General features: G+C 39.7%; 1 protein-coding gene across 8 annotated transcripts in view; it reads left to right on the top strand.

Moving 5' to 3' along the window:
• The window catches only part of LOC104128890 (core histone macro-H2A.1), a 48,982-nt gene that overhangs the window by 15,783 nt on the left and 11,765 nt on the right, over positions 1-21,434 (top strand). For 5 of the 8 annotated variants that reach the window (XR_004842394.1, XR_004842393.1, XM_035897152.1 and 2 more), the window contains 4 exons: positions 6,495-6,601; positions 8,099-8,296; positions 10,908-11,018; positions 17,424-17,523. Coding sequence is in view for 6 of the 8 variants with exons in the window: in XM_035897152.1 (XP_035753045.1) it covers positions 6,495-6,601; positions 8,099-8,296; positions 10,908-11,018; positions 17,424-17,523 (516 nt within the window). In the remaining 2 variants the exon portion in view is untranslated. Of the gene's footprint in view, positions 1-6,494; positions 6,602-8,098; positions 8,297-10,907; positions 11,019-17,423; positions 17,524-18,980; positions 19,072-21,434 lie in introns of all 8 variants that reach the window. The other 3 variants (XM_009641742.2, XM_009641739.2, XM_009641740.2) reach the window with 3 other exon arrangements.

The raw sequence follows: 21,434 nt of genomic DNA, 5'->3' as shown, positions 1-21,434 counted from the left end.
ATATGGTCACTCCTGTAATGTTTCTGTAAAGTAATGGGAGAGAATATTTGTAAATATTTGTCTTCTAAATAATAACAGTTGTATTTGTCTACAGATACTTGTATTTATTATGGCTTCCATTGCTGTCTTGATACAAAAAGCCTTGATGTGCGGGAAAGACTTTGAGACAACAGCAATTTGATGAGTCAGAGTATTTTCAGTAATAAACATTGAATCCCACGTCCCTCGCAGTCCGAGGCAGTATCTAATGAAACCATTATCACCATCTGCTAGATCACACTGAAATGAGTAAACTATAAAAATGAGAGCACAGCATACATGGACCTCATCGGCTTTGCTCATTGCTCAGTAAAGCCTTTGACACTCACTTGTATGTCTTGCTCCTCGTGGTGGGGGCACGGGCGTGCACACCCTTGATACCCACATCCATTTCCTCTTTCAAGCCCAGGGCTTGGAGTCACTTCTGTAAAACCCGTAATTTCAATATGAAGTCCTCTCCTCTTTTTGTTAATAACATTATGAATTTTCACTGAGTTTCAGTAGATGATTGGCATCTGCCACTTGACTTCTTTAATGTTTGGAAATGCAGGTTCCTAACATGTGCCTGCAAAGGTCAAAGTCTAAACTAGGGCCAAGTCTTGAGCCGTGAGTAGTCTCCTGTAACAGCCAGACCGACGCGTACATGCTGCACTTGATCAAGTAACGTCTGGCAGCAGTTATATTAATCATGTTTGAGTGCATTTCGAAAACATATGTAAACTGTTAGGAGTAACAGCAAAGTGTAAACTGCTAGGTAGAGGAAGCTCCGCTGAAAAAGAAAAAAAGGCTAATTTGAGTTAGATCAGGATTCTTTTAAGTCAGAGGAGAAGAAATAGGCTATCGCTTTTTAAGTTAGTACTCGGGGTGTGACTGTTGTAATAAATAACATTTGAGTTGAAATTGGCTTTCAGGTTTCCCTGAAAAGCGAACTTACATACCTCTTACAGATCAACAGTTAACCAAAAAATTTAAAAAAAAGTTAGGAAGTTAAATAACAAGGGATCTTTTACAAAAAAAAAAAAGGGATGATATTAAAGCGTAGAGAAGAGCTGAAAAGAAGTGCGAGTCAGATCAGAAGGCTCTAAGTGGAAGTGGCTTTTGTGGCCTGAGCTTGAGTTTTATGTAAACAGCAGTCTGTCATCTGCCTCACAGACATGCAAACCTTCCACTAACTTGGCCAAGTTAACAGTTTCTCCTTCAAGGGGCCTAGTTTTGATACAGCTCAGACACTAAAGACTGAAAGGTTTGGGTTTTTTTTTATCGCATCCTAAGAGAATGATTGCCCTGTTGAGAGTTGAGGTTTCATCAAGGCTCGTTCAAAGCAGTAAAATTTCTTGAATTGATTTTCACTGCATCAAATTTCCATGACTTTGAACCAAGGCTGAGAACTGTTTTACTGGAATGCATGAGAGGGAAAGTGTTGTTAAACGATTCTACCTTCACTCTCACAACTGCAGATTCCAGGGGGATTGGGTGGAATACACAGAGAGAAGAATGCAGGAAACTCTTAACCGTCTTGGTTGATTGGGGTTGATTGAGTTAAAACCTTCCGGAATCATGTAAAATGATTCTGAAGTCAATAAAATGCTGATGGAAGGATGATTAATTTAAAGTACAATAAACAGACTCCTTGTCATGTAGTTGGCTTTGTGGCAAAATACATGTTTTCTCAGTGGAATTGTATCAACGTTCATTTTTCTTTGATTCTGGATATTGCTCTCAATTTTCTTTTGAGGGGAGGCTTCAGAATTTTTTAGTAACCCCTGACTTGTTCCTGTTGGAACTTGCGTGTTCAGAAATTGGCCTTGTGTCAGCACATCACCTGTTAGTTGTTAAGAGTTTAATTTTCAAAGCTATGATTTCATCTCCCTGCAGAGAAGGTGGACAAAGGGATTCAATGCAACAGCAGTGGTTTAGTTTGAGATGTAAACCAAAAAAAAAGAGAAAAAAATTGGGGGGATGAACTCAGACCAGACTGAATGGAATATTTACATTTAGAAAGTATTACAGCTTGGAATGCATGATAAGCTAAAGGCCTTGTCATTTAGGCTGTAAAGGAGTTTTATCCAGTAATGACCATAATATTTTGTTTAAAAATCAGAATAAATGAACTAGAGCATTCTCCAGGAGTGGGAGAAGAATGTATTTGCTTTTGTTTCCATTCAGGTCTGCAGTTGCTACTGTGCCTGCTTTGTTTTGGTCTAATAGTAATTTGTTTCATTTGAACTTTGTGTTGAGTTCTTGTTCCAAAATTTGCAAGTGTTGTGAAATAGCAAAGCAACGGTATTCAGGGCAGAGCAGTACCACCGTGAAACAGGGAAATGCCAGTAACGAAACTGGGAACTTAGGAGGGTGTTCGAGAGATGACCAGAGATCAGGGTCTCGGCGGGCAGGATGAGGAACTCGCCCTGAAAACTTGCTTTAGGATGAGGTTTCTGTGGAGACTTCGAACACTTTTGGGTTGTGTTTGAGTAGGAAATGCCTTGAGAACAGCTTTTCCTGTGGTCTTATCTCAAGCTTAAATACAAAGATATACAGCCTGTTTTCTTTTCTCCTTTAAAAATATTTAACTGAACTTTTACAAACCTCAGCAGGAGAAAAGCAGTTTTGGTTCAAGTGCTGAGAACAGGCTCAGACCAGTTTTCCCTACCCATAAACATTTGCCTAGTTCTGAATATTACAAAGGATTTTTTGAATTGATAGAAATGAGAACTACCTTCAAGTTAAACGTTAACAGAAAATGTCGTAACTTTTAGGACTTTCTCTTCCCCCTTTAACCTTCTACTCTAATGATGACTGAAAAGAAGAAAAATATTAATCATAAATGTGTCTTTTAAATGAAATTGATGTGTTCGTGTTACAGTCAGATTTGTAAGGCATCCATCCCTTTTCTTGCTACGTAACAGCTGCCCATACGTGAATATATCACATGCTGACATGGCATTCCGACTCAGTTGTTCTCTTCCCTAATGATCTACTTCTCACAGCTTTTTCACTGGATTGTTTTATATCTGCAGCTAAAGCAAGACACGTTGGTTTGCTTTTTTGTTTGAAATTATTCAAAAGTACAGAAAAAGTCATCTGTGCAAATATAGAGGTATCTCTTCATATTAACCTAAGATTTCAATCTGTAGTAACGGAAGAATTAGACCCTCAGAAACTTGTAATATTGAATAGCTTGTATATTTTCCTCATTTAAAAAAAAACAGAGATTTTGGTGTTCAGTACTTCTGTAAAGTGTGTCTCATAGTTGCCTTTTGCCTGAGTGGTGGTGGTGTAATTATTCTCTAGGGGGGAAATGCCTTGAGTAAATATATGGAAGGAATGGAATAGACATTATGCAACTTCCATCCTTTTTGTGAGGCCTCATTTTTGTAAAATGTTCTTGTTTTGGTCTTCTGGCTGGATAAATACAAGCTGAGTGAATCCTGATGTCATGGAAGCTCTTTAACACTTTCTTTTGCCTCAACACTTAGAAGCAAAGCTTTTCTCTCTGGACCCTGTTCGCTTGCAGGAGTTGATTTTCAAACGTCTGGTTTTTTTCCCCACTGTTGGAAGATTGCTTTTAATGACACAGAACTTTAGTGACTCAAACCTTTGAGCAGAATGGTGCTTCCAAAGATGGGTCTGACCTAAGAATTCAGATCCAATCTCAATTTTGAATACCTTTTCCCACCTAGTGCTCTTTCCAGCTCCACACCTAAATCCAGAGTGGTTATTCTGGAAATTTGAGTCAGCTCCCTTACAGAGAGGGAGGCTCTTTTCATCTAATGTAAAATTGGTTTAAGACATGGATGAAACACCATATACATCTTTAATCCTAAAGGTGCATAAACCAGATGCGAAAGTAAGGCTGGCTGCAAGCAAAATCCACGCAAGTAGTCTGTATCCCCTCCGGATCCAGAAAGTCTTCGTTTCTAGCATTTGCACATGCTCTGATCTCTTGGGTTTGGATTGGGTTTGTCTCTGTCAGTGCTAAATCAAAAAATTGTTGTCTATATTGGCTTCAGCTCGAATACCTCCTAATCTTCTGTTTTTAAACAGGGGAGAGACCCCCTTTGACCAGACTTGCATGCACAGCTGAGTTTTGCTGTTCTCTGTGCTGTGAGTCTCTCTGCGTGCACAAGCAATGCTTGATTATTATGGGAGAGCTGAGGAGAAGGCCAGAAGAAAAATTCCACCCTCCATGCCCTCCTCCTCCTCCTCTCTCCCTCTCCCCAAGCTCCTCTTTTGTGGTCGTCAACGCCAGTGCAAAGCGTTCTGTTCCTGAAAAGGAAGTGGGGTACCTCAACTTCCCTGAAGGACCATTAGAAAACTGTAATTTCAAAATGAGTTTCCTGTCCAAGGAAGAGGGCTTAGCACTTACAGGAACAGTTCTCCACTGTACAAGGCAGACATTTTAGTTTTATGAGGAACAAATAAAACATTCCTCTGTGCTTTACAGGCATAACACTTTCTTAGACTCTTTAGTTACAAAATGACCTGTCTGCATAGTTATGCTGATCAGTTGCAGAGAATAACACGGCCCAACTGTTTAGCAGTGCCCGATGCAGTAAAGAAGCGGAGGTGGGGGAAGCAAGAGGCAAACCAAAAAGCAGTCTGCTATTTGCGGCCAATCCTTCCCCTGCTTTTCAGCCGGTAAGAAAGGCCGAGATACAAACAAAACAGTTTGTGATCTAGAGAGATGGAGATGCTGGCATTGCTCCAGTGACACAGAATCTTACGGAGGGCAGCGGGGATGCGCGGGGTGTAACCGAGAGCGCAGCTTGTCCGTTGGAAGGTGAGACGGGTCCTCTGTGCAACGGGCAGCTGTATGCTGTGCCGAGCGCAAGCGGAACCCCACATGTCTGAGCTGTGGCTTTTGAGAAGTATGTGAAAAGGATTATGCCAGCTTAATTGAGTTCTTTGGAGGTGTGGAAAGCGTAGTCAGGTTGACCTTACCCCGCTAATCCTTCTTTAAAAATAAATTAAAGCAATTGTTGTCAGCATGAAATGTTGAGTTACTTTTGGGGGCTTAGACTTAATATTCTATCTCACCCTATAATAAAGTTAATTGTGCACTTTGAAGAACACACAAATACTGAAAGCCTACCAAAATCCTCAGTGAAGCTCAGCTGTAGAACATCCAGAAGCAGCTGTAAGTTTTCCAGTTGGTGTCATAACTAGCTTATTATAGGACTTAGGATGAAAAATAATTGGAGAATCGTGTTAAATTCAGCCTAATGAAAAGCCATAGTCTGTGCTAGTGCTACTTAAGATTTACTGTGTGCTATGGTAAGGGCATGTGGTCATGCGAGCTTTGATTTTAGTCTCTTTCATTTCCAGGTTAATGTTTTAATGTTTTAATTCAGTTCTGTTTGCCTCTAAAGCAAGCTTATGGGAGAGCTTCGTGGTACAGTCAGTTCTTAAATATGAAATCAATCAATATATTAGTGTGCAATAGATGTAAAAAAGGCATTTTCATTTTCTTTTTTTCTCTTTTTCTCCAAACATTAACAGGTTTGCAAAGGGAAGTGTACCAAAAGCAATAGCGAAACAGAGTCTGGACAGAGGGAGATGACAGGTTATGTATAACGGAGACAGCAATAGAACGCGATTGCAAAGTCAGATAAACATGTTATGTCAGTTTTTTAATTGTTCCCAGGCTTTCTTATAATTAATTGCATTCTTTGCCTAAGGCTGGTTGAGTTGAAGACAGATAAGTTAGCAGGTAACGCTCTAGCCTTTCGCTTCATAGAGCCTTGCAGGGGAGCGAGTTAATCTTTCCTAATTCCAGTAAAAGCCATCATATGCACAGCTGTGAAACGTATTTTGTCAGGACTGGAAATTCCTTCTAAGGAGATAATTGACTAGGAGCAAACAAACATCATTCATCAATTACTTTTTCTGGACAGAAACTTCTTCTCAGAGAAAAAAAATCATTAAGTCAGTGTAGCAGCAGAGTTTGTATTTTTAGTGTCCTAACTTGGCTGTGTGCTTACATGCTTCCATAATGTTAAAAATGAGAAACTAGGAGTAGCATCTTTCCCAGTAATAAAAAAGTAGAAGCAATGCAAGCCAGAACTCATATTTATGACAGGTTTGAGGAGAAAAAACCTATAGCATTTGTACATCTAGTACTCCATCACCTGGTAGGAGAGGGGTCCTGGGAGATGAACACATAGTAGCCTTGAGAAGAACACTGAAGAGTCAAGAATCTAGGGAAACTGCTTTAAAAGGACAAAAAAAATTATGTATAGTTTAGACCACAGGACTTCAAGTGTGCCCTTCAGTGATTAGACATATAAAAAGAAAATTATAATTTCGGGGTTAGATGTCTACCCTGTAGAGGGTACTCTACAGCAGTTAGGAATAACATGATGTAATTCAGATATCTTTTTGCATGGATGCTAAATAACACATTGATTTTTCTTAATGATCACAGTGTAATTAAAAGGGGCTTACTTTTTCCCCAGCGGAAATTCTTGAATTGGCTGGAAATGCAGCAAGGGACAACAAGAAGGGTCGAGTCACTCCTAGACACATCCTGTTGGCTGTAGCAAATGATGAAGAATTAAATCAGGTAAGAAAAAGCTCCACTGTGTGAGGGCCGGGATTTCCTTTAGGGCTTTTTAAATTGTCTTTCCATATAGCTGAATTGTAACTCAAGACCTCTGCTTATTGAGTAGCCCACCAGGAAGCAGCTCATTCACTCACTAGCCTGCTGCCTGTGTAAGTAACTACAGCACCCAGCTTAATTATGTATTTCAGGACTCTTAAAACGTGTAAAAATGCAACGGAGATGTAATATGACATCGCTTGCGCTGTTAGAACCACTTCTGCTCAAGTGGGACATTGTCATAAACACTATGGAGACATGGAGAAAATCTTGTAGATGCTTTTGTTTGTTTGTTTTTCTTTTCCCCCTTAAGCAGCTTAGGACTCAGTGGGACCTATCCTGTTCCCATTGAAGTCTGTCATTGTGTCCATAGAATTAAGAGTTCTGGAAGTCTTGCAAGGCTGTGTCCTTTGCAGATTTTAAGATGCCTTTAACTTAGCCCAAAAATATTTTGGCATTATTATTACAGTGTTGTGGTGTCAGCCAGAGGCACTGGCTAGGATTAATGTTCCTTTGTGTGAGGTGCTGTAAAAACACATCTGAAAAGATACTTTTTCGAAACCTGTGTATCGTGATGGAGCAGAATAAAAAAAATAAATCCCCAAACCAACTTCCTTCTGGCTTTGTCTGAAATTTGATAATACTTTCCATTCATCATCCCTTTGTAAGCTCGGAGTTGCGGTTGGGGAGCAGTAAACACGAATCAGAAGGTGGGAGTACCTGAGGGACTTTGATGTCACCATTTGTATCCTCCCAAAGAGTGAATTAGTCCCAGTTAGATATATAAAAAGTGGGTTAGAGTGGTTTTAAATACAGAACATGATATATTTCACGTCTGCTTTTAAGGGCTTGAATGAACTGCCCACTTTTGAATATTGATCTGCTTTTCTTCAACTACATAAAGATTTTTTTGAAGAAAGTCTTCCAGATATAGAGATTTGTATAAATGTTACCCTCCATTTGAAGTTTCTTTTTCTAAGTGAAAAAAAAAATCTATTTTAAAAAATGCCCTTTCAAGACATTTTTAGCAATTGGGACATATCTTGCACTCACCTCAGCGTGGTGCCCATTGCAGTCCTGTAGCATGGACTTTGGGGTCCCATCCCTGACGCGGGCTGCCCTGCAAGGCCCTCGTGGCTGGGGCTGTCCTGTTTCCTAGTAGCCGGGTGACAGTCTTCACTGCAGGTCTTCACAGAAACAGAGCTGGTGTGAGCCCAAGAGATACTGACAGTAACAAGCATCTATGCAAGAAGAATGCATATTCCCTTTACAGATAAAATTTAGTACATGGTCAGCTTCATTTCATACATTCCACGTCTCTCTTCTTCAAGGATAATGTGTTGAGAAACCTACAAGACCCAGTTAAAACTCGATGTACAAAGTTTGCAGAAAATGCCATTTTCTATTTCTTGGTGAGTAAACACTGAAACGGGTCATTTACAACTTTTATTCTTTTATTAGCTATTGAAAGGGGTCACCATAGCCAGTGGTGGAGTGTTACCCAATATTCACCCAGAGCTGTTGGCAAAGAAGCGGGGATCAAAAGGAAAACTGGAAGCCATCATTACTCCACCCCCAGCAAAGAAGGCAAAGTCTCCATCACAGAAAAAAACTGTATCAAAGAAAACAGGCGGCAAGAAAGGGGCAAGGAAATCCAAGGTAGAGTAATCTGTTTATTTTAAACCTAAACAAGCTTGCTAGTAGGGAGAATCATGTAGGGTAGACTTTCTGTGTGGTGTTAACAGCAATTTCGGTAGAAGTGTCAGAAATGCTGAAAGAGGAGTCCTGCCCTCTCCCTAGTGTGGCTGGGAGTCTGAAAACCCTCAGGAGTGACACAGGTCTGCAGGGCAGGCAGGCAAGCTGTAAATATTCTGTTCTTTGTACGAAATGGTCATTAGGTGGGCACAGGCTGGAGGCACCAAGAGGCAGAGGAGGGTGTATGGGGGCTACAGTAGTTATGCCATACTGGTGAGCAAATGAGACCTTGCGTGGCAGCGGTAGGGGCAGCTTGGCTGTGACTGCACAGGTGCCTGTGTGGGGCTAGGCAGAGTAAACTTGCTTGGACTTTGTTCAAGTATTGATATGTGTCTGCAAGAAACAGGGAACCTGGGTGTATTTTTTTCCAAAGCAAAATCACACTAAAGCAGCATTTTGCAATTGCAAATACTGAAGAAAAACAGCAGCCTAAGTCACTTGCCTTGTAATAATGTCCTCAGCCATCAGCATGTCAGACCCCTGTTTTCAAGTGTTGTATTTTTCTGTTGTTTGTTGGGGTTTTTTAATGGGTTTCGGATTGTTCCAGCTTAGGATAAGATAGTTGATTTGATGACATCCAAGGAGCATGAAATACTCCTGAAGTAGGATGCAATTCTGCTAGATCAGGTAGCTGAGTCTCTTGCAGCATCAGAGAACTGTATTGTGGCTACACAGAATTTCTCTGGCTGAGTTAAAGACCCGTAAATGTCCCCCTCTGTTATTAGTTTATTACAGTTGAGACTTTTCCACGTTTAGACTTGTTTTGTTTTGTTTTAATTCCTATTAATTAATTAAACTCATTCAAAATGAAGAGTGGAGGTGAGGGGAAGAACAAGAGGACCAAAATGTGATTTTTCTTATGCTAGGAAACTAAGAATAAAACCTTTTTTTAAGCTAAGGAGAAGGTTCCTTCATTCCTTTTTTTTAGTTTCAGTTTGTAGGAGTAGGGAACCTTTCTAATGTGTTTGGTTGGGTTTTTTTTTCTTGGCAAAACAACTACATTCAAGCAAATAGGTTATGAAGGGAAGAAAAGCACACGAATTTCACGTGAAATGGACAATGCGTGTGAAAAGTTGCCTTCCAAGTCAAACAAAGCTTCCGTAATCATCCTGTATGTGTGTGTTATTGTTTACTTGGTCACTCTTCTGATTGCTTCCCTTTTTTGTTTTTCAAACTGTCAAATTTTGTTTTGTCTCTTAGAACACCTAGTAGCTGACATTTCAAGTGCAGTGCCTCTAATAACCATGCACTAATAATTTCCCTAAAGCTGGAATTTTTCCCCTACTTGATTACAAAAGCAGGAAATCTGTTGTGGGGTTCTGTTTTTCTTCTGCACAATAAACTGTATTGTCTGCTTACTATATTGGTATTTGGCTAACAGTAAACTCCTGGGGAATTGAAATAGGAGCCATGACAATCTAATTTTCAAAACATTTGTGTGAAGTAAAGCATGGTTACAGCTTCTAGAAGACCAATATACCCTTGCATCAAAGTCGCTTTAGTTGCTCGGCCACAGGTTGAGTTTATACACTGTGGAAAGGGACAATAGGAGAACAGTGGCTTGCTTAATATTCCAGGTGTGCATTTTAGCTTCAGCATAGGTATATTGCTGAGGCGCCAAATATTTATATGAAATCATAAGTAGTAATTTTATTGAAAACACAAAATGATTTTTGGCACCAACTGAGTTTCTAACCACAGCAGCCCATTCGCTATCTTCGTGAAGCATCATTTTCAAAATGTTCCTAATTCCCATTTTTATTCAGTAAATCGATTAATTCCTGAAGCCTATCATTCTACTGCAGTAATGCAGCTGCAAAAAAAAGGAATGGTGATTGAGGGGAACAACTCCTCCCCCTACGTTTTTACTGGAGGTAGAAGAAGGGGATCACGTTAAACAAGACAGAGAAAATTGTTCAGCCCATTTCCTACTACTAGGCAGGTAGAAAGTAGAGGTATTCGTCCTGGATTTGGATGGGATAGGGTTCATTTTCTTCCCAGTGGCTGGGAATTTCTGACAGTGGCTCTGAGGACGGCCAGATTTCAAAGCAGTGTTTCTAAAAATAAGTTTGTGAAATCTGGGAGCACCTCCCTTCAAAGAGACAAAATCTGAACTCTGACAAGTCAGTTTTTAACTTAGAATGAACGTCTGCCCGCACATTACAAATAGATACGTTCTCTTCCTGCGCACAAGCCATTAGAAAGCTGCTAAAAGTTTGGGGTTGTTTGTATTTTTTCCTGCAACTTTTAAGGCAACTGTTACCTGAATTGTGCGCTGTCCTGGGCAAGAAAAGGCTTATGTAGATATGTAGACGTTGAGGTCATTTTTCCTATTGATTCCTTCAGCTGTAATCAGTTAAAATCAGCTTTAGTTAAAGGATAAAATCCAAACACCAATGTTTGTACTGGCATTTTATTGCCTGGTGAGCATTTATGGCGTGTCATATATCTTGGTGTTATTAAACGGTGTTTTTCCCTCAGCCTTGAGTTAACTAATTAACTGTATTTTTGGAAGAAGAAGCAGGGAGAAGTGAGCAAATCAGCCAGTGCTGACAGTACAACAGAGGGAACTCCTGCAGATGGTTTCACAGTCCTGTCCACCAAAAGTCTCTTTCTTGGCCAGAAGGTATGCTCCTGCATTTTTATAAATGAATAACTATTTTTCAGTGCTGCTTAGGGAATACCCCCTCCCACCGCCCCCCTTTCCCCAAAACGTCTAAGTACTATGGACGTTTCCCCACTGAGCACTCGAGGAGGTGTATGGTATTAGGTTTTGAACAAAGAAATTCTCTGAAACAACTTCTAGAACATTTTAAAAATACAAAAATGAGTTTTCATATGGCTACGTAATTAAATACTCAACTAGAAGGAAAGCCTGTGTGCTTGTAAACTATCTCGCCATATTCATAAACAGCATAATTGTTACAGCTAAGCTTCTGCCAAAAATGAGATTATTCCAAGAATAAAATGTCTTTTTCCAATGGGCAGTCCACTTCATTGCTGATGCAAAAGATTTACAGGTTTTTATCAAAACCTATTTTAGACATTTGTTCATAATAGTGGTTTTATGTTTTGTTCTGCTTTGTTATTTACTAAAGTTAATGCTGTGTAATAATGAATGATGCTTTTATGAAAAGCTAGAAGTCAACAATCCTTTTTTTCCCTGTGAATATGTTTGGGACATGGGGTGGTTTAATACAAATACATACCTGCTTAAAGAGAGGATCCATTTAAAGAGACAATTCATTAAATTAATTTGGTCCTTTATCTTGAAACCTGCCTTTAGTTCGTGATGCAAAATTTTGTTAAGTAAAAAAACTGCATCTTTCTTCTATCATTCAGTAATCAGATCATTGTGTTGTAAGTCATAAAAGACGAGCCATTGTCCATTGTGGAATGTATCTCCTCTGACTCATTTTTATTTCATACTGAGGTTGTTCTCCATTTATCCTGCCACAGTTTGTTTGCTAAGTTTAACATGCATGAGAGAAACGTTATTTTTTTGCAAGACTTCTGATTTTCCACATTTAATTTTACAGCTCAAGCTAGATTGTTGGTTTGGTGGGGTTTTTTGTTAATTTGACTACTACTAGGGGGGTGATTTCGAACATAGCTTTAAAAACATTAGACTAAATTAGAACCCCAAATTTATAAACTATGTTACTGTTTCAAGAAAGCACATCATGTCAGACTTTGGGACCTTATTTTGATCTCCTTTCAGTTACCACAGGAAACCTGTAATAAGACCTAGTGCGTTCCAACAAGACTGACCCAGCAAATCAAGGAGGGTTTGCTGTTGGGCTCAGTGGAGGAGAATCACGCACTCCAGGACTGCTTTAAGCTGTGGTGAGCAAAGCCAGTGTCTGTTGTAGAGCTTTCCAGTGCGTACCGTGTACTGGGAAATGGACTTTCTGGCTTTCTCATTCACTTGGAGTGCAGCCCCTGAAAAAATTACTGGTACGACGTGTCCATCCCCATACTGGTTCATTGTTAGTTAGCCCTGCACATGAGAGAGGCCAGGCGTTAGCCTTTATTTGTGACACAGTACACATAATTAATGGAAAAATGAAAAGAAAAACAACAACCCGTTTGTCTCCTGTGAGGCAACACTCCAAATGAAATGGATTATTTTCTGAGGGGTCGAGAAGGCATAGGTGCTGTTGAGCTGTGTCTAGCACAGGTTCTGTTTTGCTTTTGATTCCCCGTGAGAAACTGTCTTTAGAGGCAGTAAGTGGTTCGTGTAAAAAATCTAAGAAAAGTAGGCTGTGGCTAACAAAAATAAGAATTTTCTGTGTCTATTATGTATGAAGTTAAAAACTAGATTCTTGCCTTGTTCGAGCTGACAAATAATATATTAATGTCTTTGTTCTGATTTACCCCCAAAATAGCACATTTAGACCAACCTAAATTATTTTAAGTATTCCTGTTAAGGCTGAAAATGTGCAAAGGTTAAAACACAAAAAAAAACTTCACACTGTAGTGATCAAAGAGATTTTATTTAGCATAAAAACAACCAAACCCAATGTATTGTGCTGGCTTATTCCTGGAAATATTTTCAGACCATTCCCCAGAAATGATTTTCAAAGCATGCATTTTCAAAATTATCCAAGTAATTTTGATTTTTCTTGTGATAAAAAAGGCAAAGATAAAACTTTGAATCGTGGGATCGGTGGGAGTTGAATGCGTCCTCTCCCCTAAACCTGAGGCGTGTTCTGCGTGGGCCAGGAGGCTCCTGCGCGTGACGGGATGCCTGCTGCTACGCGCAGGTTTAGCAGACTGGATCTCATTGATGGTGGTGGTTCTTCGTTATTTAAGTGACACACAGAAGCCTCAAATAGTTGCTATTTATTTTGGAAATTTACAAATTAAATATATTATCTACAAAAACTCTAGTTACTTTGAATCAGTTCAACACTTCTGCTTAGCCATTTCTACATGCAATTGCTGTTTAAAAAGATAATATTGATTTTCAAAGTATTTAAGTCTGACGCTTAACAGAAGAAAATCTGTTTAGTTATAGTTGCCTTAAATTAGTGCCACGTGGTACCCATAAACATAATGAACTAGGAATTTTCTTCAGTAGCAATTCAGGACAGTAGTGTCGCAGTTCGATTCCTTAGACTTGTGCGTGTTGCTTTTTTTCAAAGCATATGAGGGCAGAAGGTGTTTGCCTGTTTGGATGAGAACCTTTCCTCTATTCAGCATGGCCTCGCTCTCCGTAGACAGCATTTTGAAGAAAGGAAAAATCTGCTAGTCTTTGGGTAGGGAGGACAGTGTGTCCAGGTGCTTCAGGAAACCAGGACTCCTGGCTTCTGGGTTTGGCTGATTCAGAGACACAGTAAATCACCTCCATTTGCAAAATGGAGATAGTTCTGCTCCTCACATGGATGGTAGGAGAGCGTAGTAGTTAAAACATTTTGAGCTTTTTCATTTGAAAAGCAAAAATATTCATCTTAATCACGGTGATTTGATTTTTCTCGAGTGTGTACTTACGGATTTTCAGTATATGTTCATGTTCTGTGTGTTAATAAACTACAGGGCAAACACAGAAACCTGGAACCGAAAATCCCAAACACACGATGGGTAACTTTTGAACCTCCTGTGACATCCTTGAACAGCTTTACAGTGTGTCTCTTTGCAAAACCACTGTCTCCTAGATCAGGAAATAATTTGCTAGATGCAGAGAAGGAAGAAAATAATCCTGTTCGTAGTATCATGTCATTCACAAGTGTTTAACGGGGAAAATCTTTTTCTTGGCTCCATGTTTGCAGAATGGAAAGGGAAGGGTTTTTATTTCCAAGAATGACTCTTCATCCTTCTAATACCCCCAGACTTAATTACTGAAAACACAAATGAGAATGTTTCAAACCTGGGTATTGTTCAGTTTTTAAAAAGTACTGTTAATGCATTAAATCTTTAGGTAACTGCCGACATTCAGCTGGAAATTCTTAGAGGTCAGGAAATGGCAAAGAGCCCTTCAGTTATACCTGCAGAAGTGTATTAGTGCTACACTAATTAAGTATTAAAATCTAGTTAATATGTAAATGATTGTACACCCTACCAGTGGCATCCCAATGGAAACGCGGTATTTCTGCGCATTAACTAGTTTGTTTTTCCGAGACAATTATGGAGTAGATAGAGGCAGAGTTGTAAGACCTCAAGCCTAAGCGTTAGGATTTGGGCTTTCAGAGACACCTCAGCTTGTTGTCTGCAACAGGCATCTTCCGTTTTCTGTATGAAACTCATACCAGAAAAAGTTCCAAGACTTTAAAGGTAATTTTGTCTGAAATAAGAAATGCAAGGCTTGGCTCAGAGAATACTCATGGATGTGCTAGGTGCCATCTGCATTTTACCTAACTAACATTTAATTAAAATGTTACCTAAAGTTATGTCCGTTCTTTGTTGCACATGTATATGCAAGTTGTGCCTATTTATTTTTTTTTAAAGTGACCCTTTAGGGGATCGCTTCTTCAGTCTAATAGGTGCTTCATACTGTTGGGTAGTAAAATGGAGCAATTACTCATTGGAGGGTTTCATTCTACAAGATAAGTTTTGATTTTTTTATTATTATTATTGTTGTTTTTGGCAATCAGATAGCTAACAGTGCATTGAACAGTAAATACAAAATTTATCCAGATAATACTTAGCTGCCAACACACGTTACCAGTGATGGGCAGCTTTTTAAGCATTTTGTTGTTGCTGTTAAATTGAAACTTTAAGTACCAGCTGGTTGCTATGTAAATCCCATATATGAGTAGGCGCAGAGATAGATTACAGGTCTGAAACCAAAATGGTCTGCAGCCAATAGATCTGGGGCAAAACCTTGTGGAACACAGAATGAGGGATCAAAGAGAGTCACCTATAAAATGAACAACAGATGCTTAGGAACATACTAAAATCTCCACAAAACAGTCTTTTGGTGTGTGCATGTGTTTTGTTGTTGTTTTTTTATTTCAAAATTCATAAAGTTTCTTTAACATTTTGGTTTGATTTGATTTGACTTTTTTTTTTTTTTTTTAAACAGCAGTTGCTTGTAGTCAAACTCAAGACTCAAACTCAAGTATGAATAACTCGCCACGTGTGAAGTATTAAAGGATTCCAAGCTATTTGGAAAGCAAGCTTTCTTAGATTTTATTACAAATTCCTGAACAGACCCGTACTTAAAACAGGGCTGAATTACACTCATTTTAGCCAAAATCACCCTATTTTGAGGGAACGTAGTTTACTCAAGCAACATATGCAAATTATATGAAATTGCAGGCTTTTAAAAAGAGAAAGAAGGTCAATTCATGTAATCACATGAATGAAATGGAAATAATTTTTTCATAAAACTTAAATATATGGATGTTGGCCTCCTTAAATGACCCATTCACTTGTATTGGTTTCATGAATTGGCTCGTATTCCCTCCTAATAAACCCACATACACAAGGAGAAGATTTGGAGAGTTAAGTTTGCAGAATGTGGATTACAAACCTAGAGACAAAATCCAGTTATTGATGAGATTAATTGCCATGCCTGAATGTATACGTTATGCTTCATGGGTTGAGCCCAGTGGGCTTTGGATTAGAAGGAAAGCCGGGCTTACCTGCAGCTAGCTTCAGGGCTTGCATCCATGAATGAGAACTTTCTCTTTCATAGTTGCTTTCCATATTGCCTAATCAGCTACTGAATCGGTCATTTTAAATGCATGTTGTAGCTAGAAGCCTAATTTACAATGTAGATAATATATTTCCCCATATGAAAGAGTCTGGAAAAGTTTTTGCACTTTGAAAGTATTTTAAATTTTGGCGGTAATAAACTTGGTGCATGTGAAATCGGACTTCCCAACATCGGCTACGAAGCTGTGTTACAAACCCCTGGATCTAAGCGTCCTCAGGTACCGGTCAGCGTGCTGCAGTTTTGACTTTTGCCAAGGTTGGCGTTTGCATCCAATTGCCTCAGATTACAGAGCTGTTTCTGGGGTGTGGGTCGCACCCGAGCTGTCAGCAGTAAGCAAATTGCACAACCACTTTACACCTCTAAGCACTTCCAAAAAAGCATCCTCACTAGTATGGGCAGGGCAGGATCAGTTTGTTACCGTTGCTGGTCTTTTTGTGGACTTCTTATTTTATATATTAAGTCTTGCTCAAAATGTGTTGCTAGGAGTTGAAATCTGAGCTTCCTCTTATTTCATTAATTCTTTTTATTCTTTTAAGGGCACGCAGTGCGGATGTGAGGTTAATCTCTAGATACCTGTGCTAACGTCCTCACCTTACCGCGTGCCCCTAAGAAATCCTTCTGAGTTTGTGATGATTCAGACAGCAATGGAGAAGCATGCTTTGGAGACACGGGTGTTAATGAGAGGAGTTGATGGGCATTAGTGGGTGGGGTTAAAATCACTATTTTCATAAATGACAAAAGGAAGTAAAGCAAATAAAATAAAAACTAGAAGCAATAAGCACGTAAGAGTGCCTGCTTGCAGGCCTTCACTGGCCATTCACAAAGACAGCGGAACTGTGCCACTGAAAACTGAGGTGCCCGCCATGAAAAAATGAGGTGACCGCTAATAAGGAAAGAAAGAGAGACCTGTCCCCTTGGGAGGGGGGAGGAATCACTTTCTGAAAGGTACACTCGTGTTTGCTGGCTTAAAGAAGGAGAAGCAGCATCTTTTACCCAGTTTCAGTGCTGAACGGTCACGGCACGTTCCTGTAATCGGTGCTTAAGAAATGATTAGGGTGTCCTTCATCTCTGATTTGAGGAGAAACAAATACGCCCTTATAATCCCAAAATAAGAATCCAAATAGTGGTCAGCGTAAAGCCAAAATAGACCTTGTTAGTAGGCACGCTCATGTCCTCCCAGTGTGAACAATGTTTGAGTCTTGTGTTTGAATTTTTTTTGGATAATAACCCTCCTTTATGACCTGCCTTTTATTTTGCGTATTTGTTTGCAGTGATGCTATCTCCATCTGTGTTGCAAAGCTCACTTTTCTGCAGCTTCTCTGTGATTTCCCAGCTGTCCTGTTATTTCCCACCTCATGCTTTTCTTTTCAGCTGAACCTTATTCACAGTGAAATCAGTAATTTAGCCGGCTTCGAGGTGGAGGCCATTATCAATCCTACCAATGCTGACATTGACCTTAAAGATGACCTAGGTAAATGGGGCATGGGTTGACACAACTAACGGTCACATGGAAATTATGGAACCCAGAATTTACTCCTTAGGGCTTCATACATTTAATAAGAGCAGAAATTCAAATCTTGGAGGTTCTGTTTTGTTGAAGAACTCTATTCAAAATACTTTTTCACCAAATCCGAATACTTGCAGCTCTTGCTAGTCTTCAAGTTGATTTCAGTGAAACAAATCATTTAAATTCTTTTCCATAATGATCATATGTGACTGTTAGCTATTTTGGGGGGTTTCTTATTTGGATACTTTGAGGACTAAAATACTTTTTTGTCAGGTTGTTTTCAAAATAAGCAGTTTCTCCATTCTAACTGCAATCTTGGGGGTTTTTTTGATACTCAGAGTAGGCATAAAATTATTAAAGAGGAATGATTAAATAATTAACTATCCCCCAGTCTTTCCTACCTTGATTTCATGTTTAATTCAGTCAAATAATTTGTTTCCATTATGCTTCAATTACTCCCCATCACTTTCACATTCGGCTGAAAACAAATACTGATATTATCCCAACAGTGAACTTGCAGATGCTGCCATAGATGGTGCATTGCTTTTAAAGCTTCTATCTTGTTCCAGATTGGGGAAAAAAAAAAAAAATTAAATCCTTCTTCAACTGAAGTCTGTTCTTCAGCAAAAAGAAAAGAAACATTAACTTCCATGCATTATGAACTGCATTCCCTTCTTATTTGATTACGCCTGCTGCTGTCTTTTTGTTAAACTTCCTTAATGGAATCCAACCCGTAATTATTCTACGACTGCGTTTCCTGTGGGCATATACTCAAGTGATTGAACAAGAGGAAAATTTAAGAAGGCTCATTTTTAAATCGGCCTTTCTCAGGCTTACGCATATTTTTACAAGTGTCTCAGCCATCCCAACACAGGGTTAGATAATATGCCTTACCTGTAAAATAAAAGAATGATCATGTATATTTTTTGAAACAAATTCGGTTACAACCCTGTCTGCAAATACATGGTTTCCTCCCTATGAAGGAGACTGGCATTCTTAGAAACAAAATGACGAATCACAGTACATATGAAGATTAGCGCCTGTCAGCTTATTGGTGCTGACAAAATGGAGAAACTAGTTATTTTGTTTGGCTTGATGATCCTGAATTTCTTTTTTTTTAAACAGATTCCATATTTTAGTGTCATGCTCTGTGGGGAACTGGTTGTTCTAGGTTTCTGCAAAGTGAAATGGGGTATTAGCTGATTTTAAAACTTTGGAAATGATCTCATGTGATTGCTCTGACTTGTCATTTTAACATTTTTCCCCACACACACCTGCACACACAACTCAGCATACTCCTTTGGCGCAAGGTTTGGAGATGTAAAGGTAGGAAAATATGGACGTTGGTACATGTGTAAATGTAGAGCCTGTGCTGGGTCTCTGTCCAACGTGGTTGATATACATCTGTTTACCTGTTGTAGTTGCAAGTTGTACAGGCTGACATTGCCACGATCGACAGTGATGCTGTCGTTCACCCGACAAACTCTGACTTCTACACCGGTGGTGAAGTAGGTAATGGAAAGTTCAGTGCTGCGGAGTTTGTATGTGTGTGCATGGTCAATCAGCAGCCACAAGCTTGTTGTAGCTATGCAGATTTGCATTCATTTCTCACTTCCAGCAGTCCTGACTGATAACAAAAAGTAATGAATAATTGCAAACCCAGTAGGCATTTTCGATTTTTATCACCAAATCGGACTTTCAGAAGTAACAGTAGAATGCACCGCCAAAATTTGAAGTGCAGGAACAGTACGTTCAACGCAGGCACGTGACTAAGGAAAAAGAATTACTGCATTGTTTGACGTGTTAAATGCCTGTTTTGAATATGGTTTGAGTCCTGATCTTTAGATTTCTAACCAGTTCCAGTACACCTTCTCCATGCCAAGTTTCAGATGTTCACATCTGACACGCTGGACCTAGCCCATCTGTGTTTTCCGAACTCTTTAAGATTGGTTGGTGTTTTCATATTTGACCTGACGGACCGGTTACCTCCAGAGCCCTGCTCGACGGTCCTCGTGCCCACAAGCACACGGATAGTGATGCTACGTACGTTTTTCAGGCGGTCGGTCATCTAAGCTACACCGATGAGAGAAGGCATGGTAGAAAACATGACAGACCTCTTAATTCAGTATCTTAAGTGTCCCCTGAGTAACCCTTACCTTAGCAATACCCCTCTCTGCATACAGTATTTTGAAGGATTTTGTAAAAGGGTAGCAGTCCCTTAACTGAACTGCCTTGGTAATTGGAGAAGGCAAATCAGAATTTGAAGCTGCTGGTGAGGGTGGTGACCCACCATACTTAAAAAAAAAAAAAAAAGCCACCTAATCCCAGCCTCTGTCCTACATCTCATCTCAACCTCATCGCTGCTACGCGAACAGCCTCCCTCCACGCCGGAGGCCTGTTTGGGTACTGGCTTGGAGCGCCACGCGTCCTGCTGCGGAGCTGGCGTGTCCCACAGGACCTGCTCTTTCTGAAGGGGCTACTCGGAGTAACACACGGACAGACGTAGCTCTGTATAGCCTGTTGGAGCAGGAACAGCTCTGACGTGGCTGGCTAAACGTGCTGCAGAGACACGACAACAACAGTGTCCTAAACCCCTGTATCTGAAGACCATGCTTCTAAAGTCTGTCAGACTCATTTAGCTAATGTGCTTGCCTCCTACCCTTTGACAAAGAAATGCTTTGCTACCCTACAAAGAAAATTGTCTCTCGAAGCTGCACTGCTTATTCCTTAGTGTAGGTTCCTGTTGCCTCTGACTGCTGTAAGAAAGAATAGAAGTGCACAAATGCTTAGCTTCCAATGATTAACTTTTACCCATCTAAATTTTTATTTTTTTTTTAATTTTTGTTGTTTTTTTCCCTAACAATTTAAATGTACTGGGGGCTTACCCTGAGAATTTTAGAGCCTAAATTTCTGCTAACGCTGTTTTCAACACTGATACCAATGCCTGCTTGGAAAGCATGAGATAATGGTCTTATTCTCATGGGAGTGACACATATTTATGCCTGTGAGCAAATAAGCTACTAACCTTGAAGCTGTGAAGCAAGACTTCCATCAAGAAACTTGCTAATGTAGTGGAAAATGGTTAAATACAATATGTCCTTTCCCCGATGAAGCTAATTTACAACATAGTTCTGAAATATCATTTCAATATTAATCCTCACTATTTATGGTTAAATACAATATGTCCTTTCCCCGATGAACATAGTTCTGAAATATCATTTCAATATAAATCCTCACTATTCATCAGAAGAACAACGTAATTGAGGAGTAAATGCAGAAAACCTCACTGATTCCTACCAAATACTACTTCTGCTCTTCTTTGTACCAGGTCTGCAAGAGGAGAGCTCAGTGAAATAAAGTGACAGGGTTGTTCATTGCTTTTAATTATAAATTAATTCCCAGTAGAAGGGAAAAAGCTCATCCTTCTGGATTGAATTAAAGCAAACTAGGCTAAATTCCATTAAATGTACAACAGCTTTGCAATGGCGAAGAAATGACCTACTTAATAGATCTTTTCTGTTCCTAGGTTCTGCACAAGGCTTAATTACGTTTCCCCTTGAAACAAGAGAAATTAAGGATTATGAATGTCATGGGTTTTAGGACTGATCTGAGTTGATGGACTCAAGGGGAATATAACTGGAATATATACAAATAGAAATAGGAACGATATGGAAATGCATACAAGACGACTATAACTAGAACGGAAGCCTGTTTCTTTCCCTCCCTATCTCTTCTCAGTCAGGGTGATTTTGTAAGGCCCCGGGGTCGGCCACGTCTGCCAGACTGGCTCAGCAGTGGGCACGGTGGGTCCCGCTCTCGGGCCCCTCACTTCGGGGCGGCTCTCCTTTCCTAGCACCCTGGCAGCTAAAGCCACT

Source organism: Egretta garzetta, unplaced genomic scaffold, assembly GCF_000687185.1.
Source record: "Egretta garzetta isolate BGI_Z169 unplaced genomic scaffold, ASM68718v1 scaffold147, whole genome shotgun sequence".
NCBI lineage: Eukaryota > Metazoa > Chordata > Aves > Pelecaniformes > Ardeidae > Egretta > Egretta garzetta.
The sequence above is the reverse complement of the archived record's forward strand: the minus strand, read 5'-3'. Positions and strand labels throughout refer to the sequence as shown.